At 35.0% G+C, this 24,798-nt stretch overlaps 1 protein-coding gene across 1 annotated transcript in view; it reads left to right on the forward strand.

The window, feature by feature from the left end:
* METTL25 (methyltransferase like 25) overlaps window positions 1-24,798 on the forward strand; it is a 64,593-nt gene that overhangs the window by 38,394 nt on the left and 1,401 nt on the right. The window contains exons 6-11 of the mRNA XM_082766439.1: window positions 4,241-4,335; window positions 6,930-6,959; window positions 8,099-8,172; window positions 10,746-10,839; window positions 23,571-23,645; window positions 24,262-24,333. Coding sequence (XP_082622565.1) covers window positions 4,241-4,335; window positions 6,930-6,959; window positions 8,099-8,172; window positions 10,746-10,839; window positions 23,571-23,645; window positions 24,262-24,333 — 440 coding nt within the window. The remainder of the gene's footprint in view (window positions 1-4,240; window positions 4,336-6,929; window positions 6,960-8,098; window positions 8,173-10,745; window positions 10,840-23,570; window positions 23,646-24,261; window positions 24,334-24,798) is intronic.

Below are 24,798 nucleotides of genomic sequence, written 5' to 3' on the forward strand. Positions count from 1 at the left end.
GTGCGATGTAAATTTTAAAGGTTAACATGCTAGAAATTATAGTATCTTGCTTAGAGTTGAAGGAAGTGCTATGTAAGGCCGAATATGAAAGATAGCAGAGGAACTTGTCCCATTCTCTTAGTCTATCTTGAAAAGCACTGTGCATATGCAGAGGGATTAGCCTATAAAATCCTTTCATGTTATTTGTACTGCCATATACTTTTTTATCTACTGAAAAAAAAAAATGTATTAATAAAGAACATTTGGTATTCCATATTTGGAAATCCTGTTCCCCTAAGAGTTTTAGCGGCTCCATGAATAGGATGGAAACAACAAGACTTGCCTGATTCTTTTTTCTGTATCCAGACAGAATTAAATCAAGATGAAGGAAGTTGTTTGATCTAATTATTTTTTTTTTCTGTGATTTCTTTTTCATTACTCAGTATAATGTTTTCAATATGCCAGATGTCAATATGTATTGTCATATTTTTCACTTGGAACTTAAGTACAGTGAGGAAAAAAAAAACATTACAAACAGAGCTCAGAATAGAACAGGTGCTGCAAATGGTATATGCCATTACTATCACAGTATTACAAAAATTATACAAAATGGAAGGAGGCTGATGTCGCTACAAAATTTAACAGCAATTTACTGAAGGTGCTACACAAAGGTCTAAATAGAGGACAAGCAATGACATATGACTTCCAGGACTGAGTTAAGAAATAAGAAATTCATTCTGACACCATTAAAAATCACTGGTAGCATTGGGTTCCCAGAAGTGGAAAGAGGTAATCTGATTTACTTTATAGAAAATTTGGTCTTGCTCAGTTTATGATAAAATATGAGACAGCATTTATTTGAATGTGAAATGTTTTACCTGAGGCTTTGTCTTCTCCTTTGCTAGACAGTGTTGAGTGAAAAATTCTATGAATATTTTGCAGTTCTGGCTGGCATCTGGATATGTTTGCATTTGTTTCCCATAGTGTTTAATCATCTCCTCCACAGGATTTAGAGTATGTCATAAACCAAAGTTAAGACAGCTTCTCCATATAGTATTTTCTCTTCAAGACCTATTGCATTTCTGCCTGTTAGAGGAGTGTGAGAAATCAGCTGCTGAAAGGTTAGTCATGAGACATCCTTGTGGTTACAAGAAGACTCAGTATATCCTTGGAGGGATTGCTTAAGTTGTGCAAATATTTCAAAAGATTCTCTGATTGCTGCTTTAAGTTCCATAAAGTTCCTTTGTTTTTCGAAAGACATTTAAAAAAATGTTACAGAAAAAAGTGGTGACAATTTGGAAGTTCCTGTTAAATTATTTTATGGGGAGATGTCATGGCTATCAGAATAGTATTATTTACCGTCAAAAAAAGAAAGGTATGGACAGGATTAGTTTGTTTAAATGTGTGCATATAAACAACTCTTCCATGAAGCTACGGATGTTACTGAACTCAGAGGGAAATAATAGAAATTTTTACTGTGGTATTCAGCATTATTCATGTACATTTCTGTGTAGTCTGCTTTGTTATACCCTGCTGTGCGTAGATTTTGATGAGTATGTTTCCTTACTTTTAGCTGATGTCTCCATTTTGTGGTGACAGTAAAAATGAAAGCAAGTATCTTCAAACTACCTTAGTCAGGATTTTACTTGTATAATTTCCAATGAACCATCCTGTTGCAAAAAAAAAAAATGAATTAGAGTAAAATTTTTCATGTTGGTTATGATGTTGCTTTAACTCTATCATATTTATGTCAGGATTTACAGATTTTGTTCTAATATGGCAGATGTTTTTTCCTTTGCAAATTTTTTTTTTGATGCAATATTTGCAGCAATTCCTTTTATTAAATATGTGACCTGCTGTTTTTAGGAGGTTAGCTTGGAGGTAAAGTCATAGTTATTTAAGTAATAGGTTCTAGGATTACCCCAGCATAGTTTCAGTTCAGCTCATTGATTGCCTAGAATTCCCATATTGTTAACCTCTCCTGGAAGGAGAATTCTGTCCAGCTGGCTCCCCTGTATTAAATTATGACATGATTTATTAGTTGCTTCATGCACTGTTGATCACTTGGGCTGTTTGCTGTGAAATCTTCCATAGAATACCCATACTTAAAATGTAGTTTGAATGTTTTTAGAGTTTTATGCAGTTTAGAACAGCTGCTGTGTTGTCAGATAGAAGCATAAGATGGTAAATAATGAGCTATATATCGAGTGTATCCAAAAATAAAGGCATTAAAAGAATTTCCAGATTTGCAAAGTCTAGCTAATAAACACATAAACTTTATAGCAGTATATTTATCTTACCTCTTTTTTTTTTTTTTTTTTTAAATCAGCAGTGTGCTTGAGAATCCATTGGATATGGAAAATAAACAGAACTTAAGGGAATAGTGTAGATATGTGGTCAACTTTGGAAATACACACAGAAAAATATAATTTAGAGTATTAGTTTATCTCCCTTTACAGTTTTAATAAAGAAGATGGTGATTTGCCTCATTATCTTTTCAAAGGTGTCATAAATTGTTCAGACTTATGCATGGGTACAGTGCACTAATACTGAGATTGTAGCTCACTGGGTAGTGATTTTAATTGCCTGGATGATTAGTTTGCCTAGAGAAGAGGGTGTAAAATAGATTGGATAACTTGAAAATATTGATGATTTCATCTTTCTAACTCAGTTTGCACATTTTAACTTTGAAATAGTCTGTGCAGTTTATGTATTTGAAATATTCTATGTAATGTGTATTAGAAAAGTTTATTGATGTGACCCTTGCAATAGGAACCATGGGAGTCATTGTTTGCTTTCCAAAAATATATATATTTAATAAGATCTTATTATAATCCCTGTAGTAGAAATACCAAGAGTTTCATTCCATGTACTCAGTAATTAGACCTAAAGTTAACTAATCACAGAATCACAGAATTGTAGGAGTTGGAAGGGACCTCGAAAGATCATCGTGTCCAACCCCCCTGCCAAAGCAGGTTCCAGGTAGGCATCCAAATGGGCCTTGAATATGAGGCACTTACAAATTATTATATGGTCCTAGAGCTGAAACCACCTGCAATCTGTTTTGTCAAATCTAATCTTCATGACTAAAGGAACTTTCTTTGTCTGTTAATTATCCCTCATTAACATCCAGTTCTTCAATAGTGGTCCTCAAACCAGTACACAGTCCATAATATCTGACGTTCCTCAGGGCTAAAAGGAGAGCCAAGTGTGAGGTTGCCTGCAGAAGATTTCTCGCTCACTGTTAGTGTCTAGAGATCAGTGAAGACTGGGAGCTGCTGCTGCAGGGAGGAGGGCTGTATTCTTTGGAGTTTCCTATTTCCCTTTTTCTTTGCCTAGCTTTCACAAAATGAATTCTGCTTATGTGTTTGTATCCCAGACTTGTGGTAAATTTGAAGAGTTGTATTTCTGCTGTCCTTTTTTTAACCCCATTACAATGATTTATCTCCAAATATGCCTGAGTCATCTTTCTGTGCTAAAAAGCCAGGATCCTGGCCAATTTGTTATTCTGTTGTTGTTTAAAGAAAGTATTAATTCTTATTCTGTCTTCTTAAAAATCAGCTGGCAAATACACTAATAAAAATTCTAAATGTTTTAGATTTCGTCTACATTTAAACACGAATATTTTGAACAACTAGGCTGAACTTGTAGTTTAGTTTTCCCACATTTTCATTAGTGGTAAACATGAAGGGTTTTGTTGTTATTCAAAATATTAATGGTACTGAAACAAACTGAGCACAGATTGTGATGCAAATGCTTCTCAGTGTTTTGAAGAAACAGCAAGAGCCTTTGCAGCTGCTCATTTCTGGAGAACAAACATTCTGTCTCACAGCAAAGCACAGACCTTCAGAACTGAAATAAACAAATACACATTGTTCTGTGTGATGTTTAAAAGATGTTTATGATAGAAGAAGAAGCCAACAAGAAGTGTTACTGAAGTCCTGCTGCACAGAACGACTGCCTGCCTTGTATCTTGTGGCACAGGCGTGGGGTGCCAGGAGTACTTGCAAGCCCTTCTGTCATCCCTTAGAACTTCTTTTCAGTGGATTTTCATAAAAGCCACTTGAAAAAAAAAAAAAAAAAAAAACACACTTTGGGGAAGATCATAATTTTAATACCAACATGATTTTGGTACTGTGTTAGAACAGTTAAATGATTCTGCTACCATATGTTAACTACTGTTCATCTTGCTCAATATACTGTTTACTCTGTAAGTAAAAGAGCTCATGAAAGCTGTGCCTGTGTTTTTCCCATTTTGCAGACTGCACAGAGGAAGTGTGGGGATTTCCCATGTGTCAGTACTTGAAGGACAAGGGCTGGTGTTGTGGTCGCAATGCTAGAATGTCAGCATGTTTGGTATGGTTCCCCTTCTTTTCTTTTTCCTACTGAGAGCTTTATCCAGATGTTACAGAATTCATTGTTTTTGGCTTCTATTCCTAGAGCCATGACTTTAATCCAAGACTCTACAGAATAACATCATTAATGTTGTAAGCATGATGAATTGTATCTAAAAAAATAGTATTGACCTTCCAGCATTATATATTTTATACTTGCTGGAGGCATGAAAAAATGAGTATTGACAGAAATGTATTTTAAGAGTGGACAGAGAGGCCAACCCTTTGCTGAAACGTAAACACAGTAACTCCTCGGGGTAATAGTTCCTGGCCAAGGACTTAGGGGGGAAGAAGGTAATTGTAGAAGGATTGCAATCAGTAACTCACCCAACGCCTTCATGATTCATAATATTGAATGTTCTGACTGTTTGAAACCTAAACAAACCTGCCTCTTCCAAAAACTATAAGAGCTCTAAAATCCTTGTGGCTTAACAGGCTGGAAACATCTTTTTAACACTGCACCAGGAGATGCAATGCTCTTAACGACCTAGCCTCAACAAGACAGGATGATGAACTCTTGTCTAATTTGAAAGAACAGATATGTATCAAAAGTTTTGACCACTATTTCAGTTAGAAGAGTAGTATTCCTTTACTTTATTAATTTTTAATTTCTTGTATTGAGATGAATCATAAGAGGTTCTGGTGAGCTTCTGGTGCTAGTTCTGTGCTTCTGTTGGAGAGAATAGTGTAAACTAAAGACTCAGTATAGGCTAACGTATCAAGGTTATATGAACTTGAGCTAACATGATAATTTACTGATAATAATTTAATTTAATTATCAGAAGAAGGTATAGGAGGATGGTTATTTAATATTTCTTAAGGCTTAAATGTGTTACCCTTGGCAAGGTTCAAAAAAAAAAAAAAGTGCTACTTTTAGAGATGATGGTTGTAAAACTATTATCGCAAAAATACTTTCTAAAAAGGAATTGCCTGTTTTTCTTTTTGTTGCCAATGTCATGCAATACCATTTCTTCCTCAGCTATTTCCTTTCTCATTCCCTTTCTTTTGGAAAGGGAAAGTTTGGGCTGTCTTTCAATAATGGTAGGAGGATAACTTTTGAAAGCAAATGACCCCCAAGAGATCATACTGAACATGCCATATATATCTATTTTAGATTTCATAGAATTCACAGAAATTTGGCAGTTAAAAATGTTTTTGTTGTTTAAACTTTCACAAAAGGCAAGGAGCTCTTCTATGTCACTAAATACTTCTACTGTTACTATGTTTGTAGTTCCCTGTATGCATTTTACATGACTAGGATATTCCTTGCCTTCTAGGAGGTACAAGGGAGAGAGTGCAGTGCAGCTGGGCACCTACCTTCTTCCTAGGGCCAACGGTCTAGCTTGGGGAAACGGAATGTGCTGAACTATGTTAATATACTCAGCATTATTACATGTATTCTTTATTATGTGTTGTTCAAATTGGTTAAAGGGCCAAGGGCCAAAGGGTCTGGATGAGATACTCAGTTTTGGACCCTTCCAGTACATGTTAGAGCCCACATCCATCTTCTATGATGTGCACTGTATAAGTTTATACAACAAAAGTCAGATTTGATACTTGGGCAAATCCATGAATGGAGGAACTGCAACTACTAGGACAGTAGTTGAACAACAGTTTGAAATAAAAGATCAGTTCTCAAATTAGGAGAAGGAAAAATGGATGATTCAGAGAGAAGCAGTTCTATTTGCTGTGGTGGAGTCTGGGGACTAAAGGTGATGATAATATGTAAGCGGTGAGGCATTTTTGATTTTTTATCTAATTTATTGTAGTGTCAGGTAATTTACTGATTTTTTACCTTAATTTCTAGTGCAGTCTTTACTACTCAGTTGAAAATTTTACAGGCAAAGTATCTTTTCAACTGCAGAAAAACATTCCATACTTCTAATTATTTGCCATTCTTTTTTACTATGGATCATAAAAATCAAGTACTCTCACACTAGCATCAGGATTTGAGGTCTGAGGAATTTTTTGTGAGAGATAATGAACAGCATTTTAAACTTCAATCCCTCTGAAATTTTTATTTTATTTAACTTTACATAAGGATGTTTGATTTATCTGTATACTAGAGCGTGACAGTAAAGACATTGTACATTGAAATAATATTTACTTTAAAATACTGATTATGCAAAGTGAATTACTCGTATTTCTGCAGAAACAGAAAATATTAAACAGAAATATATGACATTGCATTTATAACATTATAAAATATTTAATTATAATTGTATAATATAAAAACAGAAAAAAATCTTTTTAACACTTTCACATTACGTATTTCTCTGAAATTCTTTTAGAATACTAGGAAAAGGAAAAAAATTTGCTCATATCTATTTCCATTCAGTTGGTTATCATCACTTCTCCTATAAATAAACCAAAATAACAGGAATGAGCTGATTATGAGTCCCTAAAGGTATTAACACTTTAAAGTGTGCAAGTTCATGTTATATCACACCATTAATCTTTTAAGATGTCGTATCCTCTGACTTTTATACAATGTGTTTATAAAATGTTCTGATAAAGAATAAACATATCAGCAATTTAATTCCTTCACTTTTAAAGGCTTTGGAGCGAATTGCAGTTGGACAAATGGTAAGTAATATTGTTTATTTTAACCATTCTAAGATAAAATGTGTTTTCCCCCTTTGAATGCTCTCAGTCCATGACCTTATATTGAACTTCTGAATTTCTGGAATCTAAAACACTAGCACACACTACATCAAATCCTGATAGATAGCATGTGTCATCACAAAATTGCATTTTTATTGCTGCAATTGTACCTAGTGAATCTGTTTTCTTTTGACAATTAAGAGTCTGAAAAAAAAACACAGCTTAAAATTTAAGTCTTTAAGATACTCTTCCTAACTTCTTGCACTATCTTTCAGCAACTACATAAATTCAGTCCAAATGTCTTTCTGATATCCCTGGTTTGGATCACTCTATCCCAGTGTTATATCAACTAATGTAAAAATAGAAATTGTTATGACAAAAGCTTGAATCTGTAAGAAACATCATCATTCTCATTTTTAATCCCTGTATTTTTTTTTTTTTCTCTGTGAATACTTTGAATTCTTGTTGTACAAGTTATCCTATCAGGGATGGTGGACACCAACTGTGCAGATAGTTAAAAGACAAGGCTGAGTACTCTTCTTTCTGTATGTAAGCCCCCTGATCCCAGTAGTATTCTATACTGTAGATGCATTTTGCCATGAATTTTTAATCAGCAAGTATTAACTAATTTTATGCAAACACAAAGATATGAAGTTTTCAGTGTATTCTGTTTTTAATAGCATAGTACTTTCTGAATGGTTGAGACTACAGTGTATGATGATTCAGCTAAGGAATTATTCCTTTGTCTTTAAAACAGTTTAGGTAAATTGTTATATTTATTTTGCATAGTAGAATTTGGATCATGATCAGTATATTTTTTCTCTGTTCTTTTTCCCTCTGCCAACCTTTGAACTGTACTTCAGAGCCCGAATTTCTTTTTTTTTTTTTTTTTCTCACATTAATGGTTACATTAGAATCTGACCAAAAATGTAAATTTAAGTGTGTGCAAGAACATTAGTGAATTGTCCCCTTAAAGTTGTTATGACTGATTGTAAAGAATGTAAGCCAATATGTAGTTAAGGAAGCCAATACTGGTTTTGTTACTCTGATATTAATTTCAATGCCAATTTTAAATCCTTGCTGTTGTAATGTATGTATGTATTTATTTATTGATTTTGCAGCTGCCTACAGAATCACTGTTTTATCGAGCTGTTCTTCAAGTTATTATAGAAGAAATTTATGGTGTCACCAAAAGGTAGGAAGCTCTGAATTCACAGACCACAAACCAAAGATCTAATTCTCTGCCATCTCTGTTCTGTTTTTCTTAAGAAGTCATGTTTAAGAATCAGACTCATTAGACTATAGACTATCAATTGGTATTAAAATGAAGGATACATTTATTCATCCACATCACAAATGTGTTACCTTTCCTTTACCCATAGTTTAAAAAGGTCCTCCTTGGTACTAGATGCATGGAAAAAAACACGTCTTCAAGAGAGAACAAACAGCAAACTCACTAAAAGTCAAAAAAAATCTCAGTCTGCATTGTTATTCGGAATTCCTAGCAACTTTAATAGTGCAGAAGACAAAAAGGCATTCCTGTTTATCCTGAGAAAAATCTGCTGTATGACCAACAGTTAGCATGGCTGTAAAGGACTGCTTACTGCCTATGTCTACATTAGCAAGTACTGCACCCTTGTAAAATGGGATTTGAATAGTTGCTGCTGAGGTCTTGACATCAGCACTAAACTCTTCTGGAGCTGTAGTTGGATTAACTTTTATCTAATTCTGTGGTATGTGTGCCCACTAACATTTGGAGCACACCCAGAAGCACATATTCAATTTTAATTTAATTTTTGAGCTCTGAGCCTGTTCCACAGTGCTAACCACAGTATAGGAGGTGGGCAAAACCAGAAAAGTCACTTCAGATACTTGCTGCTGGTTTAAAATAAATGCTAGTGCAGATACCCCCAAGACTTATGCTAAATGTGGAGCCAGGCAGCTTACTCTTCAGAAGGTCGAACTCCTGAAAGAAGAGATACTTACCTATTTATTTTTCAATTACATATAAGATAACATATAAAAACATTGTTACTAAGTTGTAAAAAAAGTGTGAAATAGATGATAGTATTCTTCATTTGTTAAAGGAAGCATAATTTGGAGGAAGTAGTTAGGATTATACTTTTGAAAAAAAAAAAAGTGGGGCAGGACTACTTTCGAGCTCACCAACATGAGTTGTCACCATTTTCATTGGAACAGCTAACATCTTTATTGTTCTGAAGCATTGAGAGATTGTTTTGTAGTTTTTGAGATGTCCATTTCTGGAATGAGTAACACCTAGCAAACACATTAATACAATTAAGAGAATGAACTGTAAGACCTTGAACTATCATTAATCTGTTTTGCTTTTTTTAAACTACTTGTATATATCAAGAACCTAGTAAATATATTGTAGTATATTTGCTGACCCTGGCCAGCAACTAAGCACCCACCAGCCGCTCACTCAGTACCCCCACAGCAGGATGGAGAAGAAAATGGGAAGAGCAAAAGTGGGAAAAATCCATTGAGATGAGGACAGTTTAATAACTAAAGTAAATAGAAAGGAAAAAACAAACAAACAAACAAACAAACAAACAAAAAAGTAAAGCAAATGCAATCACTCACGGTCTGCCACCCCAGCAAGACAGTCTCCAAGCAACAGCTACCATGGAAAGATTACCCCCCCCCCCCAGTTTTATTGATGAGTGTGACAGTACATACTGTGTAATATCCTTAAAGTCAATTTGGGTCAACTGTCCTGGCAAGGTCCCCCCCCAGCCCAACCCAAGCCAACCTGCCACAGGGCAGAGCTGTGTGACAGCAGATGAAACATCAGTGTGTTACCAGCACTTTTTTAGGCACAAATCCAAAATACAGCACCATATGGGCTGCTATGAAGAAAGTTAACCCAGCCATACCTGGTGCAATGTCTTTCCTCCTATAGCAGAATTAGGAGGGCAGAAGCCTGTCTTCCAGTATCAATGCAGCATAATCAACTGATTTTCAAACCACATGAGCCCAAATGTTTAAATGCATCTCAACATTAAATATGACTACAGAAATTATTTCTTCTTTAAAAATAAACATGACTTGATTCTCAGTGAGTGGGGATCCCTGCCACTCAAAAAACGTTAGAACTGCTACTGAATAAAGTCTTTCTGTTAACCTCAGTGGATGTTAATTCTGATGCTTAAGTACGGAGTAAGAAGGATTACTATTATTAAAGAGAGGAAAATGTTTAAAACATTTTAAAAGTGTTATTTGTTTGTTCTTAAGAAGATATTTGTATTTAATGTTATTTCTCCTTAACTAGTTGAAGTGCATACTCAGGAACAGCTACTGTAGCTGAAAATGTAACTCCTACACAACAAAACTGGAAGAGGGCAGTGTTACAGTAGAGCATAGTCAAGAAGGTGAATTCAGACTAACAAAAGCTGTGTGTAGTTTCTCCAAAATATTTTAAACACGGCAGGGAAAAAAACGTATGTGACCTTCTATGAGTCAATATTTCTATATGTTCGTTACATTTTCATACATTACTGTAACATTTTATGAAACTAAACTACCCACATTTTAGCTGTCTTCAAAAGTAAGTTGTGTCTAAAAAGTTTTTCAAGTATTAGCTAGCTATTATAAGTGAAAGGTGGAAAAGGAACATTGCTACTAACTTGACAGTAGTGGCTGTCCAACAGCTTTATTTGCCATGAATTAAAAATTCAATTAAAATTATTTTTAAAATGTGTAAGTTTCTGTTGCTGGAATGCATGCATCTCAACACTATATTTGCAGTGAACGACATGTTGGGAAAATTTTCTCCAAATCATCCTCTTTCTTGGATTATGTCAGAAAGTCTCTGAAAAAATTGGAACTGGATGATTCAAAGGTGAGTCGTGAAGCAGAGACTGTATGAAATCCTTATATCCATGTGAGTTCATGAATTTAGCACCACAATGCAGTGTTTAAACCACTGAGTTGTGTAGTTTGTATATTGCTGTATAAATATAAAGTAGTTTTATTTTTAGCAATAATAATAGTATAATCCATACTGATATATTAAAGAAATAAATCAAAGCTGAGTTGTTTTGTGTTTTTTGGAAATCAGCTTCCATGTATAAATCCTTTAAAAGGTTTTGTTTTTTTTTCTAATGACTTTATATAAAGCAATCCTTTATTATACATAATGCTAATGATCAGAATTTTTGAAAGCCTTTCCAGTATTTATGAATGTAATCCTAAAAATCACCTTTGAGGCAAAAAAAAAAAAACAAACAAAAACACAACAACAACAAAAAACAACAACAAAAACAGTGCTACATGCTCCATTTTATACATGCAGTCATTTAGAAGTAAATATAGCCATAAATATTGCTGAATGAAGCAAACATGAAGAACTTCTTGCCTGTGCGGATAATGTATACTCTGATAAAAGTAACTCCTGCACCCTTTTAAATCCATCTGAAATACTATCCAATACAAACTCACCGCTTTTTCATGTGTACTTTCTCATACAGTTTGGTTCCTAAAGTATCTCCTATTGATTTTAGCCTTTAGACAGTCTCCTTAAGTAGCTTTTGAAGATCTTGTGAAGCCTCTGTGTGTACAAAAACCTATTACTTTCTTATTTAAATTAATGAATGTTAAGGATGAATGTTAACATTTTAAAATAACTTTCCTACATAGAGAAAAAGAAGTAGGTACAAATCTGAGATTTAAAATCGAAAAATCTTTCAGATTTTTTTCATGTTCTCAAATGTCTTGTCTTAGTTCTTTACCATACAACTGTTAAATTGGTCAACAGATGGCAACATAGCATTAGGCATGGAATACAGCTATGTGAGTGTAAGGTCATAACCATGCTATGGGAATAAATTGTGTAACAGAAACTAGAAGGTATTAGATTATTTTTAAAAATGTACAAATCAAAGAAACAATAGCTGTGGCAAGTGAGTAAAGTATTTAAGTTGAATGTACTAGCTTTCAGTAACTCAACTCTTACAATCTGAAGCCAAAGTATGAAATCACTTAAAATTTGCCAGATACATCAAACCATGAGCTAGGAGAAAAATGCAAAACCTAACAAAAATGCAAACATAAATAAAAGACTGAATAACTGCAAATGATGTTGGAATCATGCTTGCATGATAATTAGGCACTAACATAATGCATTTGCCTCAGTTGAAAGCAACTAGTAAGATGCTACCTTCCTTATTCTGTGTACAATCATCCAAACGCAATAGTAGATTGATTGTATAATAGTTTATTTAAGTAATTATTGATTAAACGCTGCTGGTGAGAGTTACATAGTATTTCCTTTAAAATTATTGAACATGTAAACTTCATGTTCGTGTGTCTGATTTTAGAAGCACTGCCTTTTGCTAGAAAGGGTCTGGGCAAGGCTGCCCTGAGAGAAACGTCTGGCAACACCACTTCAAGCTACACATTTGTTTAGGTGCTTAAGATCTGATTCAAGTAAATGTTAATTTTTGCTTGTATTGCTCCTCATTTTTATGTGCAGCTGGCTGCATGGTGATGACTGAGTTTTATGCTGATCTAAATAATATTATTTTTTATTTCCCAGCTATATTCAAATCTGCATCAGGACAAAACCAGTGCTATTTTGATGCTATCATGAGGAAAGTTGTTACCGCTTCCTCAGCAGTGGCTCTGACATTGCAGTTTTCATGATGGAGTTAGCACTATTTCTACATGCTAATGGAGAATGTGTTAAATTTCTCTTTTCAGAAGAAAATACTTACATAGCTAAAATTGTGATGAAGGCTAAACACTTGCTCTCAAAGACAACAAAAATCAAAGAGAAATTTATGTGAATTTGTTTTCTAGTTCTGTTTTAAAAACTGAACAAAAGAGCAGCTGCACCACATAGACCAAATGTCTGGTCTGTCTCTGACGGTCACCAAAAACTGATGCTTAGGAAGAATGTAAGATGGGAGTAAGCATATATGAATAATATTTCCAAATAATCAAAAATGTGCCCATCAGCCACAGAAAAAGGAGGCATTCATCATTGTCTCCATGAAAAAAAAAAAAAAAAAAAAAAAAAAAGCAGCTAAGGAAGACTTGGTCAAATCAGAAGTGTTTAGTTTATTATTTTTCCAAATCTGGAGATAAAAAAGTGATCCACAACAGAGCACTGGCACTAGGGGAAGTAATTAGGGATGCAGTGTGATACAACCAGGGAGAACTGTAAGAAAATATTGTTTACATAGTGGTCTCTGCTTTATGACTGCAAATGCTGGATATTTAACAAATAAATTTTTAAAAGTCAGAAAACTGAGAGTCATAATATCAAATAGTAATGCAATTCTTTTACAATGAGAAAATTTAAGAGAGTTTAGTCTCTTATATATAGAGACTAAACTCTCTTAACCTCTCTACAAGAGACTAAACTCTCTTACTGTCTCTACAAGAGAATAGAGATAACGACCAGCATGGTACCATCCAGTCATTTTCCAGTCTGGACAAACAGAGAGGTAGGATAAAGAGGGCAACTGCATAAAACACCTGACCCACCTCAATGCGCATTTACATAAATACAAGCCTTTTTGCTAAATAGAGATGAGGGCTCTTCTCAGGTATAAACATCCAAACAGCAAACTGATTTTTGCTATTATTTTTCAGTAAGGTTAGGTACTTCAGTCCTACCAGTTCTTCATTTTAACAAGCCTCTCTGCCTCTTTTGTTGTGAAGACCTTTGCTTATCTGAAATCAGAACCAGACCCTTTATGAAAAGATTGTCAATTGGGAGTGAGTAAGAGTGAGACAAAATAGTAAAATTATTTTTTCTACAAAAAATAACATTTACCTATCACCTAGGGCCATTCACTGTTACAAGTTCCTGCTCAGGGACTGAAGTTTCCCATTACCTTAGCCAAAATAATTTCCCCCATTATGTTTTCTTTTCAATGTAGAAGAGCCTGTCAAGTCCAGATCACACACTGAGATGTAAATGAACTTTTTTTTTTTTTCCTGTCTTTTAGTAGAGAACCATTCTTTTGACACATTTCTCCACCTCAATGGTAAAACTAAGGCATACACCATGACTTTTGAATGTCTGAACACATTGTGAGGGCAGAGAGGGAGTCTTTTAGTGTCAGCTTGATGCTTCGCAGGTATGATTATATTGCTTCTAGATTTAGAACTAATGGTATTGCTCTGTGGGCCAAGGATCCCTGCACAGGTCTTCAGTAATGAGTGTGGATACACACTGAGGCAGAATTTTATTCCAGATTGTTTTCTTTGTCTTAGTTCACTCTGTTCCTGTGTGCTCCATGTTGTATGAGCAAAGCATTCAGCATCACTTAGATATCTAAGGGAGAAATTTGATCAGACTCCTTCTCCCTTTTAATCAGTTTTACCTAATTTAACAAAAACGTGGGACTCTCACTTGAAAGAATGAAGTGATTGTGTCTGTTCTTTCTTCTGGAGGATCTGGCTGCTCTTCCACCAGTTAGTCTTGCTTCTTTCAAGCAACAAGGGCAGTCACTCCTGCCTGTTGCCACGTTTCTTCATCGGAATGAGTTTCAGCTCTATTTGTAGCCTTATTGCAGATAGACTTAAAAGTAAGCCTCTTTATTAAGTCATTTGGCTACTACTTAGGACAATAAGTACTACAAATGGCATAGCCACAGCAAAAAGTACTTGTGTAAGTATTCATGTATATCTAGTCTTAGAAAAGATAGAAAAATGTTCTTAAATTGCCTAGTGTCCTGTAATTATTGGGATAAATCATCAAAATGTTGTTGTTAGAGCTTACCTTACTTTGATTTAAGGTGATTAAAGGTTACAGGCTTACCAGGTTAAGGCTGGGAGACGTGGGGATCTGCAGTCCAGCTAGGACAACTGTTCTGGTAGTGAGAGCCTCAGTGGGTGGAGCTATTTAGCAAACAGAAGCTGTCCGGGATTCATTTAAGCACAAAACACTATTTAATGCCACATCCAATTGCAGGAAGATACACAGGGCTGGGAACACTCCTGATGCATCCGCAAAGGAAAGCTATTAGCCACTTTGATTTCATCTCCTGCTATACACATACTGGAGTTACTGCTATGGCCAAATAGCATACAAGATAGTTATATAGTCAAAATATTTCATTAATCACGTAACCCTTTCAGATGTATACATGTGCTCACGAGGAGCAAGAGCAACTTTGAAGGAAGGGTCACTGTAAACCTTCACACACAAAAGAATGTCTGTCAGTGAGCCTGTTGTTGCAGATCTACTTGGTTTTGTACATCCAAGCTTCCAGGTGGCCTGTGACTGGTATTTTTCAGTTTTGAACAGTCTGGTGTCTGCACATAACCTGAAGTTCCTGCTGCTCTTACCCCTGTAAAAAAAAAAAAAATAAATGTCATTTATTTGGCAAACAGTCTGAGATAAGATCTGCAACAATAAACAGATGGTTACTGCTCAGTTTCCACTATCCCTGCTTGCTCTACCCCAACCAGACTTCCTAAAAACAGCTGCTGCCCATTTGTCTTTTTCTGATCCTGTGCTTCAGGTAGAGCATCCCACACAGATTTACAGCTGTCATATCTGAACTGGTGGATCAGGAAAGGGCACTAGACCTATGTGTGAGGTGTTGTACCCATCACAGCAGCACTTAAATTAATAACACAGTAAGAGAAACTCATGTCCTGTGGAAAACTCATTTATCATCTTAAGTGATTTAAACAACTTTGATATTTGATATGTTATGTCTAACAATGTTAGAATATTTCAAAGCCTTGATTTAGCTGTGTAGCTAAATATAGATATAAGTAGTATCATCCTATATATTCTGCAAAGGTTGTGTATTTAGAAGTATATTTAATTAAATGAATGCGTTAGTACTATTTCGCTACAATAACCAAGACTTTGGGGTTTATTTATAATTGATAATGGATACATAATAATATATGATTGCTATATTTTTGTAAGATTTTCTCAATTTATTACATATTATTCATTTATAAAATAATCCTTATCCTCTAGCAATTATGCTTGCAATTTTTATCATTAAATAAATCCAAAGAGATCTGAAGTACACTGGGCTTGCTAGTTCAGCTCTACTGGAATTCCTAAATGACTTCCTTTTTGACACATTGACTTTGTGCTTTTGCAAACTCCATAGCATTTAATTTAAGTAATAAAACATGTAGAGAGAATACTAAAAATAGATTTTGTGTGAAATTACGCTAATTACTTTGTTCAGTAACTGGTTACTTTTTTGTCAGACAAAATTCATTTTCTAATGTCTTTGATCACTTTTTATATAGTTAGTGTGAATATTTGACATATGTTTCATACAACAGTAGTGTGTGGGGTTTTTTTTTTGTTTGGTTGTTCGTTTTTTTTTAATGGCAATAATTTTTAAGAAAACTAGCAGAAGAGCATGCATATGTGACTTTTTACTTTATTTTGGTGAAGCAAACACCTAACAGTAACACTTGCCTGTACGTACACATAAAGTCTGAAAACTAAGTAGCTGAGCTGAGTGATTTCTCAGTGATATATCAAGTAACAAAGAAAGTCAAAGGTCTGAATTTAATAAGCCTAATAAAGTAGCTGATTCTATTGATTTTTAAAATAAAATAAGGATACGCTGATTTTAAAAATAATTGGTTTTGCAGAAGGATCACAGATGTATTTTTATTCCAAGTTTCATGTGATTTGTCACTGTTTCAGAACAGCAGTTTTAATACACATTTCCTTTTTATAATTGCTCAGATGGCAGAGTGAACATGGATTAAGGAGATGTCTTCTCTTATGAGCCAGTTATTCATGTTAGCTAAATCTATATTTAATATATCAAGCTCAGTCCTGAATAAATTTTCAGCAGACATAACTTATGCTCTGCTTGCTTGCACGTATTTACATGATAACAGCGCTCTTTTTAAAATGAATACAAAAACAATTCCAGTTTGCTGTGTTCAGATTCCTGCAGCATGAGACGGAAGCAAAGCCAAAAACTTAAATATGAGACTTTCAAAGATTCCTCCTAAGAGAGTTAGAAGTTCCCGTCACATAAGTGCTTTGTGAAAATGCTGCGGTAAATGTACCTTGCAGATAGCTTCACAATGTGTGGCTGGTAAAATGTTTGGAAATGCCTCTGGAGTTTCTTGGGATCCATCCCTAATATCATACCTTCCCCCTTTTCAGACCAAACCAGGGACTATCTGACAAGCCTTTTCAAGCTTTATGGTCACTCTGAGAAGCATGCAGGTGGAAGCCCTCCTCCTCACCCCACCCCAGCCATGTTAGCTCTCTGTCCAACCTGTGTTATGAGCTGGCCAGATTTCAATCCCTAACCATGTTCTACTCATGTAATGACAAATGGTCTTTGAGGAGGTTCCTTCCCGTTTCCACATCTGTTCTACTCAAACAATACTGTTCTCAATTTCACTTATATTTCCTAGTTTGTTCCTATACCTGCTGTTTCAGATGTTCTAATGATCTTCCAATTCGTTAAACTTGAACACAGTTGTATCAAAATATGTTGAACAGAATGTTTTACATGTTTTTAATTGTTTTAAACCATATAATGAAGAGACTCTGTGCTCTATACATGTCATTGACAAACGACATTGCAATTAAGTGAACAGGTGAGCCCAGGACAAGATAAAAAGCCTCCATCCTTATGGAGCTTGTCAGGGTAAGTTTCATTATTTAGAAAACTGAGCTTTTTTAGAGCAACATATTTAGGAAGTTCCATCCATCCTAGAATAATTATTAATAAATTATGTTTCCACACCATGTGAGAACATTCTAAAGTAATAGACTGAACTCTAGTTCTTACACCTTTAATATATATATTTATAATTTTGCTTTATTGGTTTTTTTTGTATGAATTTCTGAATAAGTAATGTTACAAGATTTTGACCAGAGGAGCATGGCATTCTCTAAATTTATCCAACAGGATTAGCTGAGTGATGAATTTCTAAATTTAATTTCAGCACCAATATGAAAACTCTTTAACCAAAGGGATTTCTTATACTTTCCCAAGTTCAAATGGCTGAATATGTAATCTATTTCCTACATGTAATGTTCAGTTTCCAAAACTTGGCATATAGTAGCTTTTTAGGAGTCTTAACTACAGAATTACTACTTGCAAATACATTTTGTTTTGTTTTGCCTTGTTTTGTTTTTCATGTGGCACACTAGTTGATGTGCCAACAGGCTAAACCAATGTTGTTTTCAAGTAGAATGCTAAATGAATGTTTGGGTCTTCCATGAACTTGTCAGTTGTATGTGAATGCTTCCTTCCTTCCTTCCTTCCTTCCTTCCTTCCTTCCTTCCTTCCTTCCTTCCTTCCTTCCTTCCTTCCTTCCTTCCTTCCTACCACACAGTTGCTAGTGTGAAAAGAATGTGTCTGGTGCTTTTGCTGTACTAAAACGCATAAGAACACCGTCCTCATTTTTTGGCATTTGTCAGTGTCTCTTAGAAACATCATTGTGCTGTGTCCTGCTATGAAGTTAATAAATGCTTATCTTAACGTGATAGATTAGAATATTATAAAATGTGGCTGGCAAATAAAGCAAAATAAGAGGAGGAGTCATACTGTATGGCTTAATTTTACTGTTATTTTTAAAAATGTTAAAAAGCCACATACTTAGAATTGGGGAACTATCAGTAGTGGAATTGCATAATACATTAGACATGAATTAACTTGAATATATATAACTATAATTGGAAGTAAACTGAGGATTTTTGCAGAAATCAGAAAAGGAAGGGACTTTTAAAATGAGATTTCTTATAATTGTGAAGGATCTTGATGTCTACCCCCCACCAAATTCTGTGTTGAGGTCTTTAAATGACAGTGAAAACCTCAAATTCTGAAGTTCATTTGTTAGTTTGGGAAATACTAAATGAAGATGTGGGTAACACAAGTGTATAAAATATACACTGCATATATACTCTGCATAATGCTGTTTTCAAGTATAATTATTTTTGAAACAGGCAAAATACTGTCCCAATTATGGTAGCATAACATTTTAGTCTGAGGCGTAATTTTAAGAAGTGTGACTTTTACTTCAATTAGATGCAATTATAAATGATATAGATTGCATTTATTTGAAATGCATTTCAAATGAAACTCTAAATAAACAAAGGCTTCTCAGTAATTACATTATTTGAGAAGCAGGAAGATGTATTTTAACTACCTTAGTCACTGGAAAATTGTAAAAAGTTGTTGTCTGGTATGGCCTCTCGAGCATTTTGAACTGACCTAAGACACCGCTCAACTAAAAGGGTTGCCTTATTAGCTTCTGGTACTCTTGCTAGTGTTCATGACAGCACTGCTGCAAGGAGAGAGACGAAACATGGAAATGTGCAACCAGCACAGGAGTAAACAGTCCCATGGAGGTGGCAAAGAGCATTATGTCTGTTTGACTGTGGGCAGGGTCTCTAGAATCTGGCTCTCTTCTGTAGAGAGAGTGCGGATTGGGCAGTAAAAGAGGCTTTCTTTAATTCAGTCATAATATTTTTAGCCTAGGGAAAGTCACAGCTTAAAAACAACAACAACAACAACAAAAACACTCTCTAGAGAAGTTTTAAGTGTGGGATTACTAGTTGTCACCCACCTTGTGCCTGCATGTTCTGTTTTCAGAGCGTGCTCATTCAGCACGTTTGTGAGATTCCAGTATAACTTGGGTCTGCTCAAGCGTGCAGCACCTCAGTTGCTCTCAAGGATCTGTTGACAGCCTCCTCATGCTCACTACAGATGAGTCTATTTTATGTGCCACCTCCAGCATGTAGCATTGTTATAACTAGGACAATGGGAATCTCACTGACCTCTAGTTACTCTTGGTTGTTTTGGCTGTTTCAGCCATCACACCAAACCACAAATAAACTACTTTAAAAGAAAGGATGCACCACCATCACGGTGCAGAGAGGCACTTTTGTTCACAACCTGGTAAAGATCAGGAGCTAAATCAACTAAGGTACACTTGCCAAAAAAGCTCCGTATGCATTGAGTCTTCCTTACTACATCAGTAGCATAATCTAGATCTTTGAGTGTCTTATTAAGAGAAGGGCATGATATTGTATTTAGTTTCTTTCATGCATTTTAAGTCATGCCATGAGTTCGTAGTATTAGCATCATAATGTAAGTTTAGTACATGTATTTAAAGTTATATATAGAGAGAGAGAGAGAGACAAATCTGTGGCAACTTTCTATGGAGAAGAGTTATACACACAACTCTGGTGGCTAAATGGGGCTTGCTTTACATATATATGTAAGTCCAACCTTTTCCTGAAAACACAACAAATAATTTGGTCCTACTTCACCTCAGAGGGATAGCTGAAGATTCTGTTGGGTACCTAGGAAATACTGAAGCCAGGTAGCAAACTGTTGCAGTTTCAAACAAAACCACCATAATCCAAGTTTTGATCTTCTTCCAGTCAATTGACCACAGAGCTAAGGACCATTTTCCTTTTAATGCCCTTTTCTATCAATGTATTTTTTTGCAGATGCTTTCTCTCTTTTTCATCTGGCCTATTATATTCAGCTGGGTCACAAGCTAACTTTCAGCTGAGCTACAATTTGGAGTACCACCTAATCTACCCATGACAGCAGGATGCATTCTGTCAAAATGTGTTAAGCAAGGAGGGAGTGCAAAAGCATTTGGGCTCAGTACTTGAGTATGGCTACAGCTAGGAGACATTTTTGACCCAGCTTTTTATTTGTGAAACATTTCACAGTTAATTGGAATGTTTTGTGAAGAAAATTGGAGAACATAAAGGATGCAAAAGTAGAAAGATTTAATGTTCATATTTTTACAAATGCAGATCTTTATATTTTAATCCAAATAGCCTATAATTTCAAAAATCCATTATACTGAAATGCTTTTAATTCTCAGTTGAAATGAAAAGCTTATAGAGCAGAGGTCAAATAAACTATTTTGTTTATCTCATGACTGATATATTTTAGTTGGTTTGGATCTTTCGATATTTGCACAGCTTTACTGGAAATAAAATATCAACAAGACCAAAAAAGTCAGTGCATTAGTACTGTCAGATCAACTTCTCAACCTTGCTGCTGTAGTTGGGAAAAAAAGTTCTTTTTAAATTAAAAACAAAGAAAGAAAGAAAAAAAAAAAAAAAGAGTCAAAGGCTACAAAAGTTCTTCTAACCCCTCCCTTTCTTTTAAGGCAGAGCTAGAATTTTGCATCATTCCTGAAAAATGTATCTAAACTTCTTAAAACTTTCCATGATGATGACTTAAAACCTCCCCTGTCCTGAATTAACCTCACAGAGATTTTTTTTCAAGTTTTTGACTGATTTTCTTTGCTGCAATGCAAGTTCATGAGTTCTTTTTCTACCCACTGTAGATGTAGAGAACAACCTTCCTTAACTCTTGGTGGCAGCTTTGTAAAAGCTGGTATTATGCCCGCTCTTGATTTTCTCTTCTTTACACTCATCGGTTCCAGTTCTGTCAATCTGTCTTCACAGGTCCTATTTTCTAGATTTCTGGTCTCTTTTCTCTCTTATGTTTTTTTTCAAATAGCTCATTTATTTCTGTGAAATCTGCTGCACCAGAATGGATACAGCATTCCAGCTAGAGCTTTACCACTGCCAAGCAGGGTTGAAGGATTACTTCCTGCTTGTCCAAGCTGTTCTCCCATTTCTCCCATACATGTCTCAGTATGGTGATTGCTTTTTTTTTTTTTTTTTTTTTTTTTTTTCAGTAGTACAACTGTGACTCTTGCTCAGCTTGTGATCTGCTACATCTCCCAGGTTGTCATTTGGAGTTCCTCATAGGGAACCACTAGTTATTTATGCCTGAGTGTAGTCTCCCCTGCATTTCCATATAGCACTTCAAACACTTTTCTAAGCAATGATCCAATTTCTAAAAATTATTTTAAATTCTAGCAATTCTGTACTTTCCTGTTGCACATTTGCAGAGTTAGTTAATGTGGTTTCTGTTCTATCATCTGAGTTCTTAATGAAAACATTCTGCATTTTTTTTAACAGACCTCCACTCGGTCTGTCTTTTCAGTTGTTTGGAGACTCATTAATAACAACTCTCTTGTTATGGTCATCCAAACAATATTCACACACTTTATAATACTTTAATCTAAAACTTGTTTCTTATATTGGGTGTTGAAATTGTTATATGAAATGGTGCAAAACCCTTGCTGAAGTCAAAATATATGACATTTGGTTTTCCCTAACATGAATCCTTCCACCCTTCTTTTACAAGCAGGCTGACCTGTGATTTATTCTTGACAAATTCATTACTTATCTGTTTAGTGTTTTTTAATTCTTTGCATTTTTTAATGGGTTGGATCAGACTGCTCTACAATGAAAGACACACATCTACTAGCAATCTGACACACCATCTTTGAGAACTTCTCAGTGACAGTAATAGTTCTGAGGTCATTTCATTCTCTTCTTGCTTATCATAAGATGAAGTTCATAATACATACCTGATTTTAAAACTTACAATTTATGTAAATATTCTATAGTTTGTTTACCTATTTTAAGCTATTTTATTCCTTTATGACTGGATTAGCCACGTGCTCTCGGATGACTTTGATAATAAAAGTGTGCAAAAATGTATTAGACACTTTATATTTCCTGGTCTTTTGTCACTAGCATTACTTTTCTGCTAAGCTGTGGGCTCTTTCCTTAACTACAACAGAGTAGCCATACTGCAGACTCCCAGTACTGAAATACATCAGGCCAATACATCAGGCTCTTTCACCCCCACTCTTTCCAGCACCCTCTGTCACCAGTAATGTTGCAGACCTACTTCCCACTCCTCTGACAGGCTTCTTAAGTGGACAGCTCATCTGTCTTCTTTAGCATCCAGGACTGTGGACATCAGAAGGGTATAGACATCAGGACCTACAAAGCCTGGGAAATTTTGTGGTCCAGCTGCCCTTAGAGAAAATGCTTTGTGAGTGCAGTTATGGTCATAGGTCTAGCTACCTGCTGTGGTGCAGTGGCCACTAGGGGCTTAAAGGGGAAGGGGTATTTAGTTTAGTCAAGTTCTTGAGCTGCCTTGGATCAAAATCAGCCCAAAGTCACAAAATTTGCGGTTACAATGTCAGTGCTGGCAGTGTTGCATCAAGTAATTGGGAAACATGCAGTGGTTCAAATTAAACAGAGAAACTTTTATTTCAGAGGTGGGTAACTTGTGACACAGTGAAACTGTTATTTCCAGAATCTGACAGTAGGTTCTTTAATGTGAAATACCATCCAGGAGTCCTGACTTAAGCGTGATACTCTGACACCAGACTCCACTCTTCAGCCATTTAAATATATCTCTTGGGCAGGGGGGTGCAAGGTATAAGATATATGAGAAAGGAAATGAGAATATTATCTCCATTTGGCTGTGCAATGTTCATTAAAGAACGACTAGAGCTTTCTGAATAATGAATATATCTCAGTATTTCATGTCAGTGCAAAATGCCATCTGAAGAACAGTAATTGTAAATGAGAACTGAGAAATTGCTATTGAAAAATTATTATAGACTTCAGTAAATTGCTAATTTCAAAAACAAAACACAGATTTCATTTGTAGGATGACTTTTGATTAGGAAAAAAATGTTTCATATTTCAAAACTGGCATGACTCTGATACTTTTTTTTTTTTTTTTTTATCCTTTGCAGCTCCCAGACAGCTGTATAATGGATTACTATGAAAAATACAAGCACAGAATGAATGAGCTTGAAGCATTTAATATGGTAAAAGTTATAGGATTAATACCATTACCTTGTATTATATATATGCTAGTCTAGAACAAAGTCCTGTTAACTTTTATGTGGAGGTGGACTGTCTTACACTGAGGTATGCAATCTCAAAAACAAAGCAGCTCCCCCTTCCAAACTTTGGAGCATATCCTATTCAAAACTATATTAGGTGTCAGTAAAATAATAAAGTGAACACATGGAAGATTCTTTTTCAAGAGGGACTATTACCCTGGAAAATGAAATGTCAGTCTCCTTTTAAACCTAGACTGGTCTCCACACAGTTATTTCATAAAAATTCTTTTTATTAAAATTCATTATTTCCCTCTTTAAAATTGTTCTGCTTCATATAATGTCATTTTCTTGTTGGACAGTGCCTCAAAACCAACTAAGTAACGTAGTTTCCTAGCTTTATGGCATTCCATGTTTTTTTGATCTTTAATATAATCTGTTTAGAAGATGTCCACCCTACAGGGAAAATTGGCAAGGTGACATTTGTACAACTACTAGAAAATGATTGACCTTCCTGGAATTGTTTTGTGGAAGTGTAGCCATTGGGAAGTGTATTGGCTCTCTTTCCCCAGATCATAACAGCATCTAATCTTTCTTTCAGTTAAAGGTTGTGCTGGCTCCCTGCATAGAAGTTTTGATACTGCTGGATCGTCTTTGCTACCTCAAGGAGCAGGTATTTTTGCATTATGTTTTATGGTACCTAAAGGCTACATCAGTGAAATGAGACTATTTCAGCCAATTTATTACTGCACAGACCAAAAGTCTCTGTTGCAGAATTATTATTCTCATATTTGCAAAAGTATAAGCATTCATTCAATTTAGTATAAACATATGCCCAGCAGATGTTTTTATTTTCAGCAAAGCAGCAACAGTAAAACTTATGTTCTTTTAATTGTATGGTAATTACAAGTCAATAAACAATACAAAAATAAATAATTTAAATATGCAAGAAATCTTTTTTAATATGACAGATATTTAATAATAATAAAAAAATGGAAATGCTAAACAAACATTATACCGTACATTCTGGAGTTTCCAAATAATAAGTTTTAGAACATATAATTAAAGAAATTTTAGGTTAAGTCCCATTAGGTTGTTGTTATCATTTCTTAATTAAGATCTATGATAAGAGAGGGTA

This window comes from Aythya marila, assembly GCF_965140915.1.
Source record: "Aythya marila genome assembly, chromosome: 1".
Classification (NCBI taxonomy): domain Eukaryota; kingdom Metazoa; phylum Chordata; class Aves; order Anseriformes; family Anatidae; genus Aythya; species Aythya marila.